Source organism: Rhinopithecus bieti, unplaced genomic scaffold, assembly GCF_001698545.2.
Source record: "Rhinopithecus bieti isolate Rb0 unplaced genomic scaffold, ASM169854v2 scaffold_62033, whole genome shotgun sequence".
In the NCBI taxonomy this organism is placed as follows: Eukaryota; Metazoa; Chordata; class Mammalia; order Primates; family Cercopithecidae; genus Rhinopithecus; species Rhinopithecus bieti.
The window spans coordinates 141,283-164,790 of NW_016823575.1; the positions used below are offsets into that span (position 1 = coordinate 141,283).

The following is a 23,508-nucleotide window of genomic DNA, read 5'->3' on the forward strand; positions in this document are numbered from 1 at the left end:
GCAGCTGGAAGATGAAATGCTGGCACTAAAGGGATTTCCTGGGACAGCCGGTCCACTGTGCAGGCAGACACCACCTAAAGGCTTTCAGCTGCGAGCTGGTCCCTGCCCCAGTTTCTCTGTGGCTCATCCCCACATGCAGCAGTAGTGATGGGAGCATGCAGACTGTGTGGCTGCTTTGTCTAAAAGCCTTGCCTGGCTTGCATCTCAGCAGAGTAAGAGGGGCTGCTCTTACATGGCCAGTAAGTCTCTCCCTGAGCCACTCTAACCCTCAGCTCCATAGCCTTCTGCTTTCTCATCCATTGACTGTCTAGAGATCAAATGGCCTAGGTGAGTCATTCATTCATTCATTCATTCACCCATCCATCCATCAAATACTCACAGAGGCCCAAACCACGCTGGCCTCCTGCTCCTGTTGGTCAAGTCCATGCTCTGGCTGCTCTCCCCATGGGGACATGCAGACCTCAGAGAGCCCAAGGCTCCCTCCCTCACATCTCTGAGTCCCTGCTGCTGCCAGGACCATGGAATAAAACCAGCAGCTCCCCACCCCGTTCTGTAAGTACTTGTCAATCCCTAAGCTACTCCATGCAGGCTCCACACCACTCTCACCATCCTACAAGCTGCTGTGTGTCTGACAACCATCAGTCTCTCCCCACTACAACATTCACTCTGAAGGACATGGGCAGATACCGTGGCATCCTAGCAGCTGAGAGTGCCTAGCATACTCAAATATTTTTTGAATAGGAGAATGATTTAAATATTAAAAACTTAATTTTAAATTCCCCTCATGCAAACATTTTGTTAATAGTCAAACATGAATGAAAATATGAAAGCTCTGGGAGAAATCCCTCTTCTTGTCGCCAGGGCAGACAATGATCTCAGCTCACTGCAACCTTGGCCTCCCGGGTTCAAGTGATTCTCCTGCCTTAGCCTCTCGAGTAGCTGGGATTACAGGTGCCCAACACTACACCCAGCTGATTTTTTGTATCTTTAGTAGTGACGGGGTTTCACCATGTTGGCCAGGCTGGTCTCGAACTCCTGACCTCATGATTCGCCCACCTCGGCCTTCCAAAGTGCTGGGATTACAGGTGTGTGCCACCGCACCTGGCCGAAATCCCTCTTCTTAACCATGCCAGCACAGACCATGGAAAAAGGGAGGGATGGACAGAATCTGGCTCTGCAGGCTTCAGGTGTTAGGAATCTGGAAATAAATACTGAATGATGCCCTCACTGATACCAGTATGTTAAAGAGCAGAAGGGCCTCGCACTGATAAACAAAGGTGGTTATTTCCTGAAGAGAGAGAGACTCCAGGGCACTTATTACAAAACCAATTGTGAAGCATTGGAAATCCTCGTCTCCATGTGGGTTTCCTCCTCCATCAGGGGGACTGCCTTGGAGGAGCCTCTGTGTATATCCATCCTCATCTCAATACCAACAACCATGCCAGGAATATTCTAGTATGTGGTGGAATTAATCAGTGCAGAAAAAGAACACACACTCAATAAAATAAGAAGGCAAAGAAGTGTCTAAGCACTTTTAGAACAATTTATGCTAAAGATAGTGGAAATAAAAATCAAGTCTTTTTTTTTTTTTGAGACGGAGTCTCACTCTGTTGCCAAGGCTGGAGTACAATGGCGCGATCTCAGCTCACTACAACCCCCACCTCCCGGGTTCAAGCATTTCTCCTGCCTCAGCCTCCCGAGTAGCTGGAATTACAGGCGTGCGCCACCATGCCTGGCTAATTTTGTACTTTTAGTAGAGACAGGGTTTCTCCATGTTGGTCAGGCTGGTCTCAGTCTCCTGAACTCAGGTGATCCGCCTGCCTTGGCCTCCCAAAGTGCTGGGATTACAGGCATGAACCACCACTCCCGGCCCATGACAATCAAGTTCTGGCTCAAAGCGCTTATTCTTTGCTATCGGGTAGATGAAGTTATTATTACTTTTTAATGCCTTCATGCAACCTGACTTTTTCTCATTTATACCGCTTGATTGTAAATAGCTAAGTAAACCATACCTGGGTAGGGAATTTTCCCATAGGTGACGATTTCATATAGGAGGATTCCAAAGGACCACACATCAGACTTAATAGTGAAACATCCAAAGTTGATTGCTTCTGGAGCCGTCCACTTAATAGGGAACTTAGCACCTAAGGAAGAAGATATGTGGTTCTTACTTGGGTATTTAAGCTTAAACAAAAAAGTCATGAACATGTGACCCCATATTTTCTTTTCTTTTCTTTTCTTTTTTTTTTTTTTTGAGGCAGCGTTTCACTCTTGGCACCCAGGCTGGAATATAATGGTGCGATCTTGGCTCACTGCAACCTCCACCTCCCAGGTTCAAGCAATGCTCCTGCCTTAGCGTCCCAAGTAGCTGGGGTTACAGGCACCTGCCACCAGGGCCAGCTAATTTTTGCATTTTTAGTAGAGACGGGGTTTCACCATGTTGGCCAGGCTGGTCTTCAACTCCTGACCTCAGTTGATCCGCACGTCTTGACCTCCCAAAGTGTTGGGATTACAGGCGTGAGCCACTGCACCCAGACCATTCTTTCTTCTTTTGATTTCTTTTTTTTAAAATTTCAATTACTTATTTTGAATAAGTAACACATACACATAGTATAAAATACAGAATGAGCTCGTGATGAAACTACACTTCCCACAAGGAGCTGGTGAGGCCAACTGACCAGGGACAGGCAGACCCAGCCCAAGGGGACATGCAGGGTCCCCTTGAGGAAGGCAGGGACTCAGGCATAGGCTGTTACTCTGGCACCCTGGGAGGCTAGGGGTTTCTACCTACCACTTAAAAAAATTTTTTGCCTTTATTATGCCTTTGCTTAATATTTTTTTGTTCCCCAACACAAATTAGAAATTGGAGTAAGAACAGTAAGGACAGTAGAGAATCTCCTGGGTGTCTGTTGTATGCGAGAAAATGGCACACATTCCTGCATTACCCACTGCCTGCCTGGAGCAGCAGTGTGCAGAGACAGCAGGCAGGACCATGGCTGGAGCTTGGCTTGCGCACCCCACAGCCCTGGTTTGAATCCCGCATCTGCTGTTTTCTGCTTGGTGTGATCCTGGCAAGTCACTTGCTGTCTTTGTGCAGCTTTGGTGCTTCCATGTGTAAACTGAGGAAACAACAAAACCTTCCTAGGTTTCTGTGAGGATTAAATGGGTTGATCTGTGGGCTTGGCACAGTGTAAACACCAATCAAGTATGGTAATGAAGGTACCAATGAATGGTACTTACCAATGAAGGTAAGCATCATTATTGTCATCCTGAGATATGCCAGGAAGAGGATGCTGTTAGATCTAGAACATGCACTCTGCACTAAGCCATGGTCTTTGCCTGAGAACAGTTATTTTTGTGAAACTCTCAGCTTGTTAAATTCAATAAAACCAGTGTAATCAATTCTAGTTCAGATACTTTGCAGTTAGATTTCCTGGCTTTGAATCTTAGCTCTGTCACTTACTGTGGGACCTCAAAAAGTTGCAGAATCTCTCTGTTTCCTCCTCTGTAAGTTGGGAATAGTGATGATAATATTAACATCTATCATATGGGATTATTGTAAAGATAAATGAAATAATGTATGAAAAGCCCATTTATACATCATAAATGCTCAATACATTTTAGCTATTATTATTTTTTATTTTTATTTTTTGAGGTGGAGGTTCGCTCTGTCACCCAGGCTGGAGTGCAGTAGAGCAATCTCTGCTCACTGCAAGCTCCGCCTCCAGGTTCATGCCATTCTCCTGCCTCAGCCGCCCAAGTAGTTGGGACTACAGGTGCCCGCCATCACGCCCGGCTAATTATTTGTATTTCTAGTAGAGACGGGGTTTCACCATATTAGCCAGGATGGTCTCAATCTCCTGACCTCGTGATCCGCCCGTCTCGGCCTCCTAAAGTGCTGGGATTACAGGCGTGAGTCACCACGTCCGGCCTTAGCTATTATTTTTTTAACTCCTTTTCTTTAGATCATTCTCCTTTGCCTGCCTTTTTGCTAGAGATAATCATTAAGGTCAAGGATAAGTTAATCCACGTTCAAGAACATATGCTTGAGGCAGGAGGGGAACCATCCTACACATGATGGAAGCAGGAGATGTTCAACAAATCAAATCAATCTGCTTATTACCTCTTCCAGAAATAACAAACATGTCATTAAAAAAAATAATAATCTTGCCGGGTGCAGTGGCTCACACTTGTAATCCCAGCACTTGGGAGGCTGAGGCAGGTGGATCACCTGAGGTCGAGAGTTCAAGACCAGCCTGACCAACATGGAAACCCCCCCACCCCCACTGAAAATACAAAATTATCCAGATGTGGTGCACACCTGTAATCCCAGCTACTCGGAAGGCTGAGGCAGAAGAATCCCTTGAACCCAGGATGCAGAGGTTGCAGTGAGCCGAGATCACGCCATTGCACTCCAGCCTGGGCAACAAGAGTGAAACTCTATCTCAAAAAAATAAAATAAAATAATAATAATCCTTGTTCAGCAATGCTTAAGAATTTCAAGAAAGTGCTTGTTTCTTCCAGAAGAGAGTGAGCACTGCAAAAATATTGGCTCAGCTCTCACGGGTGAGAGCATAAGAATCCTCAGTCATAACCACATGGGCAATCCTAGCCCAAGAAAGGCCTGTGCAGTTCCGACCGTGCTCGGCCCCCGGACAGTGTGCCACAGGCTGGGGAACTTAGGCCTCTCTGTGCATTTTTGATTCCCATATATAATACAGAATGTGGGAAAATAAAGAAGTAGATTTTTTGCATTATATTTAGTTCTGTGTGTATGATAATGTTCATGTTTTAATTTGTAATTAAAAGGCTGGAATAAAGAACATAGAATTAATGTTATAAATATTTTCTCCACAGCCCCATATATTCATTGTTTGAGTGAAAACTTTAACAATGTAAAATAAACAAGAATCTTGATCTTGCTGAATCTATTTGTGTTTTGTATTGCTTAATTGAAATACAACTGATAGCATTTGTAAGCCTAACAAAAGTATCATGTGGAGTTAATCAAGAGAGTACCTTCTAGAAACTATTAGAATAGAACCGTAAGCAGACAATTATGGTACAGCTTAAATGTTGTACCAAACAAGTTTTTCTTAATGATACTATTGCAATTGCTTTGTCAAAAACAGACAAAACCAAAATAAAACACAATAATAAAACATCTAAAGATCGTTACTGGAACATACCTTCCCTTGCTGTGTACTCATTATCTTCAATTACTCTAGCAAGGCCAAAATCTGCAATTTTGCACATGAGTGACTCGGAGACCAGGACATTAGCTGCTCGCAGGTCCCGGTGAATGTAGTTCTTCCGCTCGATGTACGCCATTCCCTCTGCAATCTGAAAACAGAAATAGGCTCTCATTTTCACATGTAGGGTAGGTGACTGGAAAGGGCCATCAAGGAAAACCAGAAAACTTATGAATTCCTGAAATCTTTTCATGTATACTATTTTGATCATTCAGGTTTTGAAGACAGTGGGTAATGGCAATCACCATTTGAGCCCTTTCTAAAATAACTGACCACCCCCCGCCAAATCTCCAATAACGGTCATCCTTAAAAAAAAAAAAAAAAATTAGCAACAAGTCTTAACATTTTCTAATGTGTGAAGAATCTTTTTAAGACCCTGCTAAATTCATCCATGTAGATATATAGATGTCATTATGCCAGTTTTTCAAATCAGAAAACTGATAGTACAGTCTGAATGTTTGTGTCCCATTCCCTGCCCCCTACCCCAAAGTTCAAATGTTGCAATCCTGACCCCGGGGCAATAGTTATTAGGAGGTAAGGCCCTGCAGGTGATTAGATCATGAGAGTGGAGCCCTCACAAATGGGATTAGTGCCCTTGTAAAAGAGACCCCAGAGAGCTGCCTTGCCCCTTCACCATGTGAGGACACAGCTATATGGTGCCATCTATGAACCAGGAAATGGCCCCTCATCAGACACGAAACCTGCCAGGGCTTTCCTTGCTCCCAGAACTGTGGGAAATAAATGTCTCTTGTTTAAGCTACCCAGTCTATGGAATTTTATTATGGCAGCCTGAACCAACTCTAAAAATAGAGTTGGAGAAAGTGACATGCTAATACAAATAAATTATTAAGTTATCAAGAACAGGATGTCCTTTCTGTCAGGTTAATCAACAGCCCATGGAACTGGTTCTCCAAGTTCTCTCTGCGTATTCCCTCCAGGATAATCACAAAGATTCGCTCTTTTTTTTTTTTTTTTTTTTTTTTTTTTTTTTTGAGATGGTCTCACTGTGTCCCCCAGGCTGGAGTGCAGTCACGCGATATCAGCTCACTGCAACCTCCAGCTTCCTAGGTTCAAGTGATTCTCCTGACTCAGCCTCCCGAGTAGTTGGGATTACAGGCATGTGCCACCACACCTGGCTAATTTTTGTGTTTTTAGTAGAGATGGGGTTTCACCAGACTGGTCTCGAACTCCTGGCCTCAGGTGATCTACTCGCCTCAGCCTCCCAAAGTGCTGAAATTACAGGCATGAGCCACCACGCCCGGCAAGATTCACTCTCATGACAAAGTATGACAGCAGGAAAGAATCCAGGATTTAAACACAACAATAACATAGGGAGGCAAAACTACTACTCGTTGCTGAATAGAAAGTGTAGTATCGTTCCAAAGTCAGGTTTCTAAGGAAGACATTACCAAATTATAATGTTAAGGAGAAGAAAGGAATAAAGTAAAGGAAGGAGGGAAGGAAGGATGGAAGAAAGCAAGCAAGGAAAGAAGTAAGGAACAAGGAAACGAAGGAAGGAAATAAGAAAGGAGAGAGAAGGAAGGGAGGGAAGTAAGAAGCAAGAAAAAGGGCAAGAAGGAAAGAAAGCCAAGTAGTAGTGTATCTGGTAAGCAGTTAGAGAAAACTCTGATTCGAACTTTTCACACAGGAATGAATGTATTCTGCCAGATTCTACCTTGAATTGCAGATGGCTCAGCTTGGAGGATCTGACTTTCCCCAGTCATCTGCAACAGCATCCCTAGTTATCAAGCAATTCAGGCAGCCAGTTGCAGACCATGTTGCTTAGCAAAAGATTAGCTCCTTAGTACTGGGTCTGCCTTTCCTTCCCCCCTAGGCCAATCCCTGGCCTTACCTTCTGCCCCGTGGGCCTTCCCTGAACTCCCCTTTACTTGCCCTAGATGGTCAATGTGTACAAAAACCATCTGCAGCTGCTGATCACAGCTTTGTCATTATTTTTATGCTGTTTAATGCTCTCAGTGTTGTCATGTTGGCCAGTCGATAAACACCTCCAGGGCTGAAAATATCTTTTCTATTCTCACTTGTACACATTGGAACCTTCAAACTTGTCACCAAACCTCTTATCAGAGACAAAGTAAGTCCTTAGGGAAATGGACTGGTGTTTTCATATGACCAGAATACTATCTTGTTAGCCCACTACTGCAGGGATTTGGCAGATGACATTCTCATGGTCACAAAAATCTCAAGTAAAATAATCAGTGTGGCCTACATCCGTCTCAAAGACTGTTCAGTCCAGTATTTCACTTCTGAGTGGAAACAAAGAATGTGGTCCAAGCTCCTTTGCACTGCTGCCAAGGCCCTGTATGACCCGGCCCCCGCTCAACCTTCCACTTCCTCACCATGACCCCCTCTTTTGTGCTTCTACACCCCCTGCCTCTGTGTGGAACGTTCATTCTCTCCCTGCCCCTTTCACCCGATCTAAGCAGTCTGCCTGTCTCAGCTGAGATTTCACTTCTCCCAGAAGCCATGCCTGGCACACCCTCTCCTGCGAGGTGTGTGTGCATCCCCAGCGCTCCCTGCTCCTCACCTGACTACTTGTCCACAATTTCTGCAGGAACATGAACCCAAGGAAGGTGTAGGGCATGCGCATTCCCGCATCCCGGCACTGACACAGCAGGAGGCTTGATTTCATGAGGAACTTGAGAAGTAGGACAGGGGCCGAGCAGAGCAGAAACCACACAGATAGCAGGAAAAGGACAGGGCAGGTTCGGAGAGTAGTGACCTCGTGTCCCCTGCCTTTCTCCTAACTGTCACAAACTCTGAGCACTGGGGAGATGCACAACTTTTACCTGACCCTGGAAAAGATTCAAACAGCCTCTTTGGGAAGTCAACAGAAGGTGGGCAGCGGTGACAATCTGGTAAGGGCAGAGCTCCTCTGAGTCTGACTTGCTCTAGGCAGCCAGCAGGGATTGGCATGGTGAGGGTGTCAGGAAGTTCAAGATAGCTCTTCTAGAGTGGGCACTACTGAAACGGATGACACGAGGTGGCAATTTTGGTGGCGGCTGGGAGAGAGGAGTCCTGCCTCTGTTTCCTTTTGTCTGCTGGTAACCCAAGTTCAACAAGACTTGTTAGAAAGAGCCAGTAACAATGGGAAAAGTGGAGAGCGAAGATCAGGCTGAGCATGTGTGAAAGAAAGGAGTGTATGATTATAACCAAGTAGGCTTTTGGCGATAGAGCCACCATGCCTGGCTCAAACAGACCAGAGTTGGTTATGGGAGCCCAGATGAGACAGCAGCAATTGAGCAGTCACAGCTGACTCTGTCCCAGCCTCCCGGCTCCACTCCGTGGTAGTGCAGCCTTTAAAAATTCTTAGTTCTTAGACACTTATCTACTTAACATTCCAATAATTATATATAAACTAGGCCAAGAACCCAAAGAAGCCAAAGCTGGCTGAAGTCCCAAATTGGGCCTGAAACCGCAGTTGACAATAGCAACCAGGAACCTTGTGCTGGCCCCTCTCCCAAGGCTGTTGATTGGCCACACAGGTGGGTGCGGTGGCAGGGACCGAGCCTCCCACACAGCAGCAAGGACATGCATGGCTCTCCTTCTCGGAAACAGATTTTGATGATCAACTCATTACAAAAAGCACTCCAGGGACTTGTTAGTAAGGCTTTTGTCACACCTACCCAGATCCCGTATTTGCATAAATCTGAGTGCTTTTAAAAAAATGATTCTCAGAAATAATAACAGACTTGCAACAAGCCTAGTGTATTTTGGCCTTCTTTTCCATGCCAGAGTGCTTTAAGGAGCTCAGATTCTAAACGGTAATAAAAGCATTCACCAAGGCAAGATTAGAAACAATAGCATTAGCCAAGTAGAATAAATAATGAATATGGGAGCAAAATAAAAGCTCTCAGATATGATTTGCTTTTCAGATCATAAATATCACAACTCTTCTCTTACATAAAATTAATTCATTCTCTTTATTCTTTCCCTGGTCTTTGTGTATTGTTCTTCCTTGGTTTCTTTTTTTAAAAACCTTAATTGTTGTTGTTGAAGTCGGTCTATTTACTACAGCTAAAGTAAATCCAGCTCTATTTCAAACAGCAGGAAGAAATTGGAGACTCCTTTGGCTAATTGAATGTAGGGTCAACTTTTCATGGAATACCTTCTTCCTCTTCCAGGGCCATGTAGCGTTCAGCACTGCAGAAAGAGCTGTCACATAAATACATAAACCAAGGCTCACCTGTCCCCAGGGACTCCCACTTCCTATTGTTCCAGCAGGTTGGAAAGCCTGACTTCTGTGGGAGTTACATAGAGTTGGTCATGCTTGATGAGAAGAGGATGTGTTTGATTCAGAAGGCTGTTTTGTTGTTTTTTGCCCACAGACATTTTACTAAGATGACGATGATATGTAGGTGGGTAGGTAGATGGATATTGATAACCACCATTCCCGCCCCCCCCCCCCCACTAATTGAACACCTACTATACACCAAACACTGCTTCACATCCTTTACACTCAATTCATGTTTCATCTTAATAGCAAATTGACCAGGTAGGTTTTACTTCCATTGTACAGATGCAAATGAGGCTTTGAGAAATTAAAGAACCAGTTGAAAGCCGCAGAGTGAAGGGGAATGCTCCCATTTACACCAGGTGTGTCTGACCTCCAAGTCCACATTCCTAACACTACACTCCAGAATGTCAGACCCACAAGAGAGCTCAGTACCAAGAGTTAACTAAGTGCTTCTGGAACCCAAAGGCTTCATTGAGAGAGTACTTCTTCTCTGAGAAGATAAAAAGAGACTTCCGAGGTTTCCTCTCATTGCTGTTAAGTCCAAATTTCACCCCTCAGAAAGGGAATCACAAGCTCTCCCCAGGCCAAGTTCTGGTTCCCATTTCAGGAAGTACATGCAAAGCTTTGTTTAGGTTGTCTCTGTCTAGAACATTGTTTCTCAAACTTTTTTTCCATTATCATTCCTCCAGGAAGAATTACTGAATTAAAATTAAAATTTTAAGTTAAGGCATCCTTAACAGGAGAAATTAAGTATGAGGAAAGAAGGTTGTATTAGGTAGGTATGAACTTTGGAGGGCCACAAACTATTGTAATATCTAAGATTTTCTCATCCCCAAGGGATCAACTTTTGCTCCCTTGGGGGCAATCTTACTCCGATTGCAAACGCATGATGCTATGGTCTGAACGTGTCCCTCCAAATTCATGTTGAAACTTAATCTCCAATGCAATCGCATTAAGAGGTGGAGCCTTTAGGAGGTGATTGGGTCATGAGAGATCCTCCCTTATGAATTGGATTAAGGCCCTTATAAAAGAGGCTTCACACAGAGTTTGACCCTTTTTTTGCCCTTCCACCTTCTTCCATGTAAGGACACAGAAAGAATTACCTCGCCAGGCACTGTATCTACTGGTGCCTTGATCTTGGATTTCCCAGCCTCCAGAGCTTAGAGTTTGAGAAGCACAGCACTAGATCATAGGTTTGAAAGCTTAAGCTATTTTAGGATTGCAATAAAATCTTAGTCTCAACATGCTGCCTTTGAGCAACCTCAGAGGTGGACTGTTACCCTCGTAATGGTTGGAGAGAAAGTCCGAATGCAACTCAGCTTAACGAAAGAAGGATTAAGATGTGTAGAGCCAGCATAAGGAGCCTAGGCCAGGGAGGAGGAAGCTCCATGTGGAGATGAGGTGAGGGAAGGGGCAGGTGAGGAAGGTTCTCAAAACACCTTGGAAGAATTCCTAGCCCATCAACTGTTTGGAACACATGGTTTGAGCTTGTTTTTCCTGCAACTTAGGTCAGGACTCTGTGGGCCTCATGGCTTGGAGGCAGGGGATACAGTGTCAGGCCCCAGCTCCTCTCCCTCCCTATCATGGCTCTGGGCCTGTAGCTATTACTCACAGGGCTTGGGAAACCGATACAATCTTTTGGTTCTAAACCAAATGAGGAGATTCTCTTCATCCTAGGCTATCTGATTCTCTTCACCATAAGGTCAGGCCCAGGGGTGAACAAAGACAAGAAAATCCCAACTTTCTGAACCACCTGCTGACACCAAATAACTAATTTAAGCTGCCTCTTTCATCCGGTGCTGATGTCTAACTGTCTTAGAAAGTTGATGTGTGAAGCTACTGGAAATCTGAAATAAAAAGCATCCCCATTACCAAGAATGAGACTAATCATGTAAAGAGACGATGTCAGTGAGGTTTCCGTACTCTTGACTTAAGCTGAGATGTGCTGATGTTTCGCATGCTCTTTGGCTCAAATAGCATGGCCAACGCACATTTTTTAGTTCCTTTTTTTGCCTTCAGTGAAAACATATGATGGTATTTTCTACCTTTGCTGTTTCTGTGTTTTTCATTTTCATTTTTAAAAAGCGGTTTACTGAGCACAGGGATAAGGGAGCCTGTGGGGGTGCACTATGACCAAAACTCTGAGTGTGGAGCAAGGCAACTGTTTCCTGAAAATGCCTGTGCCTGAAGCCAACGACACAGAAGACCATGCTGAGACCATTGCTGTCCTGGGAGGAGGCATAGAACTACTGGGTCAGAGAGCAAATCCTGGGGGTGGGGGGTTCTGGTGAAATTCTTGGTATCTTGTACACAATGAAAAGTCTAGGTACACAGAACATATTAATAATAATGTTTACTGAGTTAACAGGCAGCCTTATCTTGTTTGGCTGGATAGATAGATTTCCAGTCATCCAGAATGGCCTTTCTAATGTACAATGAGAAGAAAAGGAGTTAGTAACCAAGTGTCTGCCTCTTCCTCCACTGCCAATCAGCTGAACAGATGCCTTCCACAAGTCAGGTCTTTGAGGCAGCTAGAGGCACACGTGGACCAGAGAAAGAGAGAAGTAAGGTCTTACCCAATGTTCTGACCCCAAAGGGGCAGGACTTTCTCCCCCACTGCTGATGTGAAACAGGAAGTGTCAACCCTTCAACAGAGACACCCTTTGGGCCACAGCAGGTGAGAAAAGGTGTCACTTCCTCTAGGTGGAGGCAACCCAGCTGTCAGGGTTGGTGGCAGAGTGGGAACAGGGATAGACCTCAGACCCCAATCAGCATCTCAGAGGTCACTAGGGACACAGTTGCTTAAGTCGACATGGTAGTGCTGCCAGCGTGTCTCTATTTGTTGGTATATTCACATCTCTAGTATGATTTCACACACACACAGACACACTTACATAGACAAACACTTATGCTGGGCAGGGTGGGGACAGAATACAAAATTTAGAGTCCTATTTACTTTGCAAATAACTTTTCCCCAGGGTATGACGTTCAAAATATGTAAACCAAAATTAAAATTCTAAGCCTCTTAAACCAACTGGGTAGATCCTCCTTTTGGCCCAGGGAATTTCAAAGAAACCTGAAAAACTAGTTCAGGCCATGATGAGAAGGGGGAATTGGACATGACTCATTGTGCTCTTCTTCCTTTTGGAGTGTAGACATCAATGACCAGCATTTACATGAAAATAGAGATCCTGAGACTGATAGAACAGACTCTTTGTAGCAATAAGATACTAAATTCCAACCAGACTTTAGTATATCATCACATGACAGATAACAGGTTCTAAAGAAGATCAAATTATTTTACCTTAATATATATTTCTTTGACATATTTTGAAATGGCCCTGCAAAGTCATCACTTATGGGGGAAATTCATATTCTGTAGAGAATCCCATTCCCTTTCCAGGTCTTTTCCTGATCCAGGAGAGATTTAACTGACACCTTTTAAGGTCCCATAAGAGACAATCACATCTGTTCTCTCTGAGGTCTGCTACCTGAAGGCTTCATCGACATAACAAGAACCTTTGCTTCTACAATCACCACTTCCTGTACCTTAACCCAAGCTTACTACAACTCTTCAGACAAAGCTTAACTCCTCCAACCAATGGACAACTAGGAATTTTTTTTTTTTTTTTTTTTTTTTTTGAGGCAGAGTCTTGCTCTATCACCCAGGCTGGAGCGCAGTGGCACGGTCTCAGCTCACTGCAACCTCCACCTCCTGGGTTCAAGAGATTCTCCTGTCTCAGCCTCCTGAGTAGCTGGGGTTACAGGTGCCCACCACCATGCCTGGCTAATTTTTATATTTTTAGTAGAGACAGTGTTTTGCCACGTTGGCCAGGCTGGTCTCAAACTCCTGACCTCAGGTGATCCACCCACCTCAGCCTCCCGAAGTACTGGGATTACAGGCATGAGCCACTGTGCCTGGCTAATCAGGAGATTTTTGAATCCACCTAAGGCCTGGCAGCCTCCCCTGCCAGCTTCAAGACGTCCCGCCTTCCTGGGCTGAACCAATGTACACCTTATGTGTACTGATTTATGTCTTTGCTTATAACCTCTGTCTCCCTAAAATGTGTAAGATCAAGCTGTATCCCAGCCACCTTGGACACATGTTCCTAGGATCTCTGGTGGCTGTGTCATGAGCCATGGTCCTCAACCTTGGCAAAATAAACCTCTAAATTGATTGAGACCTATCTCAGATAGTTTTTGGTCTGGTTAAATCAGACCAAAGTTTTAGAAAACATTTGAGTGGAATGCACTCATTTAAATTCCCTCTCCTCTAACAATGTTAAAGCAGAAAGCCCAAGTTGCTATTTCCTGAATGGGGAGTGCCCACGTGAGTAGGCTCAGCAAGCCCCATCCACATGCACCTGCCTGGACCGCCTCGAGAAAAGGCAACTGGGCTCTCCCTCATGAAGGACTGTGGCTTTGTGTCATCAAACACACCCACTGAGAAGGGGGTTGCCTGTGGCCACGACAGAAATGGGAAATTCCTAACCACCAAGGCCCTAGGTAATATATCAGATGGACTTCTTTTATGCAGATTTCATGGAGAGGGAAATCTCAATTATGTTTTACAAACCCAAGCAGAGCTCAAATAATGCCCCTGCCTAGTAGCTTCCTAGTGATGACCATCCAGGTCATTCATCTTTTCCTGCTTTTCTCAAAGGCCCAATGAGAAATCTGTCAACCCCAGCACCCCACACAGTGAAACCGGCTTCCAGCAAGCTCTCTCCCACCCGAGGCGCAGGCTCTGAGCCATCACCAGCCTTGCTGGGCATGTGCCCTGTAGACTGTTTGCTCAGCACACATACCCGGCTGCTACCACCAGAGAACATGAGCAATGCTTTGGACAAATAATGAAGTGTTGTGTGGATGACCTCACTCTGGAAATCTTGCTTTAGTGCTCTTCTGTTCATCCTAATTACTATTGCTTTTTGAGAAATTGGCAAAGACAAGCAAGGCTATCTTGTTCGGTGAAGTTTTTTTTTTTTTTTTTCCACTTTAATGAGAAGAACCCCCATTTCTGTCAGATGACTGAGGGAAAAAAGGGATCAAAGGAACCTTACTGAGGGGCTGAATGTGATCTCTCAAGCAAAGCTAAAATCTACCCCCAGGAAATTCCAGCCTAAATGAGAAACTGGAACTGAAAATGCAACCTGTCTTAGAACTGGCTGCCTGGAAAACATTTGTCATCTAGACAAGCAGTGAGAAAAATTAAATGAGAAACCTGTCAAAAGTAGGAAAATGAAGATCTGATTTTCCTGGTGCTTTACCTGTTTTAGTAGGCACTGTTTGCCTTACTCTCTAAGGATGTATTGTCTTCCTATGCTTGAGAAAAAGAATTCACATAATTAATGATGTTCAAAAGCCCTAGAAAGCCTATAAAATAACAATATTAATAAGTTGGAACTGAAAAATAAGTAGCAATTGAGTAAAACCTACAGTCTCTCTAAAGGAGTTTTTGTAACAGGAAGCCCCTGGAGTCAATCCAAAACTGACCTAAAAAGACCATTTAATAACAACAGAAAATAGAATGTAAACACACACACACCAGGGAGTTAGCAAAAAGAAAGTTTAAGAACACATCTTGTCTGTATTGCAAATATGACAGCATTTGTTTTATACCTCTCAACAGTTGTCACAGAAACACTTTTCTGCTTGTTAATATTCATTGATTCCCCAACACTAGATCTCTCTCATCTTCAATCCATAATTTGGATGGAGGAAAGGGACGTAACAGAGAGCTCATGCATTCTTGTTTGTACTCTACATTTTTGGGATCAAAATTTCTTGGAAATTTTATTTTAGCTTTATTTGGTTATCATAATAGTCTCCTCTTCCAAGTATAACTGCTAAGAAATAGTGAAATCTATACTTTGATGATGATGATGATAGTTACCATGTATTAGCTACTACTTGCCCAGGCACTTGCTAGGCATGTTAATCATTAAAACAAGCCCATAAAGTAGGTTATATTCATAGTAATAAGGACGAAGCTGAGTCTTGGAGAGGTTACAATTTCCCTAGAAAGGTCAGAATTCCAACCTGAGCCTGGCTGGTCCAGGCTTAAGAGTCTGTGCTCTTAAGCATTCATCCACACTGGTTCCTTCCTTTAAAAAGAAAGATTTGAGCCGGCCATGGTAGCTCATGCCTGTAATCCCAGCACTTTGGGAGGCTGAGGTGGGTGGATCACTTGAGGCTAGAAGTTCGAGGGCCAACACGGTGAAGCCCTGTCTCCACTAAAATACAAAACTTAGCTAGGTGTGGTGGCGGGCACCCATAACCCCAGCTATTCAGGAAGCTGTGGCTTGAACCCAGGAGGCGGAGGTTGCAAGACAAGATTGCACCACTGCACTCCAGCCTGGGCAACAGAGTGAGACTCTGTCTGAAAATTAAAAAAAAAACAGAATATATATATTTATATTTATATATACGATTTTGTTATTTTTTAGATGAAGTCTCACTCTGTAGCCCAAGCTGAAGTGCAGTGGCCCGATCCGATCTTGGCTCACTGTAACCTCCGCCTCTGGGGCTCAAGCAATTCTTGTGCCTCAGCCTCCCCAGTAGCTGGGACCTACGTGCTACCACACCCAGCTAATTTTTTGTATATTAGTAGAGACGGGGTTTCATCATGTTCCCCAGTGTGGTCTCAAACTCCTGATCTCAGGCGATCTGCCTGCCTCGGCCTCCCAAAGTGCTGAAATTACAGGCATAAGCCACTGCACCTGGCAAGAAAAGATTCTTTTTATTCTATTCTAAAAATACAATGCTCACCAAGTTGGCAGTGGAAAAAAAGGAGGCAAAAAGAAATAAGAAAACGCAATAATTTAAAAAGTGGTCAACTTAGGCCGAATATGGCGGCTCCCACCTGTAACCCCAATGCTTTATGAGGACACGCAGGAAAGATCTCTTGAGTTCAGAACAGCCTGGACAACATGACAAGACCCCATCTCTACAAAAAAATTACAAATTAGCCGAGTGTAGTGGCACATGCTTGTAGTCCCAGCTACTTAGGAAGCTAAGGCAGGAGGATTGCCTGAGCCTATGAGTTTGAGGTTGCAGTGAGCTATGATCACCTCCACTGCTCTCTAGCCTAGGACAACAGAAAGAGGTCCTGTCTCTAAAATAATAATAATCATAACAAACAGTCAAGTTAAAGCTTGCAGTCTGTAGACTACCTTCATAGCTAAAAGATGAGGCACTGTTCGGGATATCCAAGTTTAGGGCTGGTGGAGATTTCTGTGACTGCTCAAAATCTAGTCAATCTATCAGCATGCAAGGACGCGCAATGCCTTGGGGAGAGATGATTTTCAAAATGACAGCTTCACCAAATACCCATATTTAAATCACTAAGTGTCCATGAAACAGAATTACCTTCTTTAGAAAACAGGAAGAAAAGTTTGTCAATGAATACCCGTTTACTTTCTCTTGCAAAAACTCACTGGACTATGTCATTGGGATGGATATTTCGAAACTCACTGTACTACCCTGAAGATGGATATTATCAAAACCCAGAAAATAACAAGTGTTAGTGAGGATGTGGAGAAACTGGAAATCTCGCACACTGCTGGCAGGAAATATAAAGGGATACGGCTGCTATTTGTAATGTCACTAGGATGCTATGCCATGACTACTCACTTAGTGTATATATAAGGTAGGAGGTATTTTTTTTTTTTTTTGGTTTTGGGGATTCTGGTGGGTTTTTGTTTTGTTTTGTTTTGTTTTTTGAGACAGGTTGTCACTGTGATGCCCAGGGTGGAGAGCAGTGGCAGGATCACAGCTCACTGCAGCCTCAACCTCCAGGACTTAAGCAATCCTCCCACCTCAGTCTCCTGAGTAACTGGGACCACAGGTGCTCACTGCCACACAGAGCTATTTTCTTTTTTTTTTTTTTGTAGAGATGAGGTCTCACTATATTGCCCAGGCTGGTCTTGAACTCCTGGGTTCAAGTGATCCTCCTGCCTCAGCCTCCCAAAATGTTGGGATAACAGACATGAGTCACTGAACCCGGCCACCCTTAGTATATTAAAATACTGAAGGTCAAGGTATCTCCATTAGCTAACGAGAACTGACATCCCCTTCCATCCAACCACACACAGTCCTGTCTGTATGCCACAAGCCCCACCCAGTTGCAGGTCCACTAAACACAGTCCTTGCCTTCAGAGTTTACTTTTGATGGGGGAAGACAGAAAATAATAATTCAGCACATGAATATACACTATGTCAGATAGCTGAGAAGAAGAAAATACATAGCAGGCAGCTGTGTTATATTTCAACTAAGACAGACGTGTGTTAAGTTAAAGAACTTGACGTGTGTTATTCCGAAAAGAATTCCTGTGCAAAGACAGGTCTGGGCTCCGAAAACAATTCCTGACTTATTTGTCCCGTGACAAACTTAAAGGAAATCTGTAACAAGATCTAAGAAATTCCAAGTATACCCGAAACAGATTTGCTATCATCTTTATTTATATTTCAACCCCTTTGAAGTGCGTTTTCAAAATACCGTGTGTTTGCGAGGGAAGTCTGTGACATCTGCTCTCTGTGGCTGCTCCTGCATTTTCCTTTTCCTAAGGATGTGGGGGCAAGAGTGGGTGCGGGTGGCTGCAAGGGCTGAAGCTGAGGAATAAGCAAGGTCAAGCATTTCGCTCACCAGGTAGGATTTGTCCATGCCTAGTGATTTGGGCCAACAATTACTGGGCTTCACTCACTTAGAGCAATGAGAGGAGTACAGTTCCTCCCCAGCACTGCAGCTTTCTAATGAGGAAAAGCAGCATTCCCCTGCAAGATGCGTGACCTAGAAAAAGGATCACTCGCTCGGTTCAGCAACTTCTCAATGACAGTGTTTCCCGACTATCGAAGCCCACAGGACCCCTGCGGCTTATTCAGGGCCCTAGTCCTTCATGACTGCTAACAGGGAGAGGGACCTACCTAGACACCTGCAGATTTTAAACAAGAATCCAAGGTGAGTTTAATGATAAGCATATGAAACCCTGAAACATAGATTTCCAAACAAAGAAAACAATAAAAAATGTATGAAAAGGAGTAACTTCTGAAAGCAAATCTACATCATGACTGACACACACCGCAGGCAAATGGCCATTATGGGGGCTTCCCCTTGCATTCCGAGTGAGGCCAAAAGGAACTGGAGGGCTGAGAGTGAGGGGGTTATCTGATTTATGCCTCAAAGCATTGCTCTGACTGCTGTGTGACCACTGGGCTGGGGGAAGCCACAGCTGAGCACAGGAGTAGACGGCCAGCTCCTATATTATTCACTTTGAGTGGGTATTCAAGTTGGGTCAGAGTGACTATGTACAGGAGTGAGGAAAGTGAATCTACTTTGAGGGTGGAACCCCAGACTTGCTGAGGAATTGGATATGCAATGTAAGAGGAAGAGAGTCAAGAATGACTTTGAGTGTTGGGACCTGACAACTCCACGGACAGAGCTGCCATCAACAAAAGGGAGAAGATGGCAGCTGGTACAGGTTTTGGAAAAGGGGGTAATAGGCACTGAGCTGGGGTGCGTTGAGTTTGACATGCCCAACACACATCTTTGGGCAGATGCTGAGCTGGCAGGGGCTCACTGGAGCAGTTTGGGCTGGAGCTAGAAGCTTCGGAGTGGCCGGAGTCTAGACAGTTGTGCTGGATTAACTAATGTCCCCCGCAAACTCACGACCACTCGGGACCTCAGAATGTGGCCTTATTTGGAAACAGAGTCTTTCCAGATTTAATTAAGGATCTCAAAATGAAATCCCACCCTGGACTTAGGGTGGGTCCTAAATTCAACCACTGGTATCTTTATGAGAGAATGGCAGAGGAAGGTCTGAGACACAGAGACGCAGAGAAGGCCACAGGAAGGCACAGGCGGGAAGAGGAGCAGTGCGGCCAACAAGAATGGAACACCGGAGCTGCCAGGAGCTGGAAGAGGCACAGAAGAATTCTTCCCAAGACCCTGGGAGCACAGCCCTGCCTACACCTTCATTCCAGACTTCTGGCTTCCAGGACTGTAGGAAAATACATTTCTGTTGTTTTAAGCCCCCTGACAACCCCAGGAAATGAATACAATACCTTCAGTGGAATCACTTAGGAGACTTAGTGTGGAGAAAAAAGAGGTTGAAAGACTGAGTTCTAGGACATTGCAAGGTTTAACCACTGGGCAAATGAGGAGCTGGCTGGTGAGGGGGAAGGAAAAGCAGAGAACAGTGTCCCAGAAGCCAAGTGAGGAAAACGTGCCATGGGGGAGTGAGACCCATGGCAGCTGGTGGGCACCTAGGAAGACGCTGAGAGATGGGTGCCCTTTGGATGTAGTGTCCCGAGGGTCACTGCTGACTTGCACCACTAGGGTCGAGTGGTGGGAGGTTCAAGAGAGGGCGGGTGGGGGAGAACTGGGGAAACTGAGCATAGTCCTGTAAGCACTTTTGTCATCAGCGGGAGGAGACATCTGGAGGCTGAGGTAGCTGGAGAGGGATGTAGGGGAAAGTGAAGGCTTTACTTTGATTTCTATAGAAAGTGCAGAAGTCAGGGAAAACGCTAATGTGGAATTTCTAGAACAATGTCTTGAAACAGCAAGAGAGCACAAAGGACCGGTGCATGTTGGGGCTCTTGACTGACAGCTTCTCCTGTCTCAGGGAAAGAGATAGCAGGGCATCCACAGAGAGAGAGGTATGCAGGGGAAGGTTTGAGGGCAGAGAAAGGGAAGATGGGCCATTGTTTCTAGCAGGCAGTGAGAGGAAGTGGACTGGGCACATGCTGGGGTTCACGAGGCTCCTCAGGCTGGTGCTCTTGAACTGGAAATGCAGAAAGCTGCTAGGTACCTCAGTGCAGGTCACAGCTGTTGTGTGGACATGGGGGCAAAATAGGTGAAGGGTTGGACTTCCATAGGGCTGGGATTTTGCCAGGTGCATATGACATGGGAGAGGGGCAATGAGTGTCTCCAAGCTAGGGGAGGAGAGAAAAGAAGCAGGAGCGGAGGGGAGGTAGGGACAGGCAGGTTCAAGGGACGGGAAGTACTGGCAAGAGGCTGAGGCTGTAGGGGCTGGAGCACTGGAGGGTGAGCAGACATAAGGGAGGTGATGGCTGAAGTGGAAACCATCAAATGAAGCAAAGGGCAGTGGAACTGGTCAGCCTACAGAGTGGCTCGAGGGGAGAGGACAGAGTCTTGGAGGGGAGGAAGTCAAGACACAGACAAGCTGGCATTTGAAGGTGGGGATGGCTACAAATGATGGAATGATGACAGGGCTGTGCTGGGAACAGCAAGCCAGCCGGAGCTGAGAACAGCAAGGAGGAGGAGTGGTCAGGGATCCAAGGACCACAGCTGAGAGATGAGTCAGACTGGCACAGTCTGATGGCGTGGACTCCAAAGCTGGGGGTCCTGGGTTGGGGAGGTAGAAGGTCTGGAAATGGTAAAGAAGATTGAGTCGTACAGCTCCTTGTAATGCATCAAATATACTTCAGCACACCATTGGTCCCATTGACAATACTACAGGTTGAACATACCTAATCCAAAAACCCAAAATCCAAATTGCTCCAAGATTCAAAACTGTTTGAAATGGTTAATCAGTAAGTATAGTGCAAATATTCCAAAATCCAAGGATTTAAAAAAAAAAAAAAAAAAAAAAACCCAAATCTGAAGTACTTCTGGACCTAAGCATTTTGAATAAGAGATACTCAACCTGAAGTATAAATGTAATCTTAATAACCATGCAAGTAGTTGGCTCTGTAACATCTAACATTGCCAGGTAATGATGTTACAGACACTGGGGGCGCCGGGTGGATAATGAACAAGAGCTGGAAATCCTGACTTTGTGAAGAATCTGCCAGCCCATCACCCTGGGAACTCCAGCATCGACCTCTGCCAGCAGGTGCTGAGAAAGGGCTCTGTTCAGTGCCCAGAGAGAGGCCATGAGAGGCCCTGCATGACACTGGGGGAGGACAAACCTGTTCAGTTGTGGGGTTTTTTTTTCCCCTCCAAATTAAGCGGAATGCATCTGCCATTGGCTTCAATGTCAAATACTTCACTTAGAGTTTCTCGTTCCTCCTAGTGTTCTTTACGCCACAAGGAATGTGAAACAAAGGGGCACTTTGTTTTTCCCACAGGCCCAGATACTTATATTCCACATCCTTCTTCTTTTCTCACTTTTACTTCAACCAATGAGGTAAGTTTTGTGCAGGAAAGTAAACCCATAGATAGAGGAAGGGGAAGAAGAAAATACTTTACGGTTAAATACACCTGAATAATGACTCAGAAAACTTTTTTTTTTTTTTTGAGACAGACTCTCACTCTGTTGCCTGACCAGGCTGGAGTGCAGTGGTGTGATTTTGGCTCACTGCAAGCTCTACCTCCTGGGTTCCTGTCATTCTCCTGCCTCAGCCTCCCAAGTAGCTGGGACTACAGGTGCCTGCCACCATGCTCTGCTAATTTTTTGTATTTTTTAATAGAGATGGGGTTTCACCATGTTAGCCAGGATGGTCTCGATCTCCTGACCTCGTGATCCGCCCGCCTCGGCTTCCCAAAGTGCTGGGATTACAGGCGTGAGCCACTGTGCCCAGCCAGAAAACCTTTTTAAAAGCATGTGTTCTGGCAGGGCACGGTGGCTCACACCTATAATCCCAATATTTTGGGAGGCCGAGGTGGGAGGATTGCTTGAATCCAGGAGTTCAAGACCAGCCTGAACAACATAGTGAAACCCTATCTCTACATCTAAAAAAAATTTTTAAACACACAAAAAGTATGTTCTTCCAGTTACTCATTCAGAGCTGTATGAAACAGAGAATAAACAGTTTGTTTTAAACTGAATATAGTCAATCCCATTTTAAGTGGCCAATATAGTCATCCAACAAGCATTTTTGAGCATCTACTGTATATAAGGCACTGCACTAAGTGCTGGGGATAAAAAGGTAAACAAGAACTTATCAAAACATTCAAATTGCAGTACATGCTATGGAAGAAATGGGTGGGGGCCGAGACTGAGGAGAATGGAGTAAGCAGGAGTTGGGATGGAACTGCTTCAGAAGGAAGGTCAAGGAAGGCGTCTTTTGATAAGAGGTGTGGTATGGCTCAGAACAAAAGGTGGCAGCTTCCAGGAAGTGGGCTCTGGAGAGGCACTGGGATAGGGAAGAGTGTGGTAGGCTCAGTGCTGAGGTATCAGTCACATGCACAGGTGTTGGGAGTCTCTGTGGGGGTAGTTGGAACCCACTGAACGGAGCTGAGCAGGGATGCAAAACCATCCAGTCTATAAGATTCACAGAGACCGAGAATAGCACGGGGGTGGCCAGGGGCTAGCAAGTGGCTGTGGGGAGCTGGCATTGAGTGGGCACAGAGTTTCTCTCTGGGAAGAAGAAAGAGTTCTGCAGGTGGATGTTGGTGATGGTTTCACAACAATGTGAATGTTCTTACTGCCAACAACCATAGACTTAGACATGGTTAAAATGGTGTAATTTGTGTTTATTTTACCACCACAATTTTAAAAAGGCAAAAATTTTAAAACCATTCAATTGTCCCTGCCTACTTTGTGGACCCTGGAAAGAGGGTAGCCAAAGAGACAGGAGGGAGGCCCATTAGGAGCAGGGCTGCCTGGGAAGACAAATGGGCACCCTTCTGTTAAAAGCTATTGTTTATCCAAAATCCAAATTTGACTGTATACCCTGAATTTCTTCTGTTTGCCAAGCTGGACAACACCAGTTAAGAAGCAACTGTGGGGCCAGGCACGGTGGCTCACGCCTGTAATCCCAGCACTTTGGGAGGCCAAGACAGGCGGATCATGAGGTCAGGAGATTGAGACCATCCTGGCTAACATGGTGAAACCCCATCTCTACTAAAAATACAAAAAAAAATTAGCCGGGTGCAGTGGTGGGCACCTGTAGTCCCAGCTACTCGGGAGGCTGAGGCAGGAGAATGGCGTGAACCCGGGAGGCGGAGCTTGCAGTGAGCCGAGATCGCGCCACCTGCACCACTCTAGCCTGGGCGACAGAGCTAGACTCCGTCTCAAAAAAAAAAAAAAAAAAAAA

At 45.0% G+C, this 23,508-nt stretch overlaps 1 protein-coding gene across 2 annotated transcripts in view; it reads right to left on the minus strand.

The window, feature by feature from the left end:
* LYN (LYN proto-oncogene, Src family tyrosine kinase) overlaps positions 1-23,508 on the minus strand; it is a 142,770-nt gene that overhangs the window by 10,122 nt on the left and 109,140 nt on the right. For both annotated transcript variants that reach the window (XM_017861651.1, XM_017861652.1), the window contains exons 11-12: positions 5,190-5,343; positions 2,013-2,144 (exon numbers count right to left, since the gene is read on the minus strand). In XM_017861651.1, the coding sequence (XP_017717140.1) occupies positions 2,013-2,144; positions 5,190-5,343 (286 nt within the window). The remainder of the gene's footprint in view (positions 1-2,012; positions 2,145-5,189; positions 5,344-23,508) is intronic.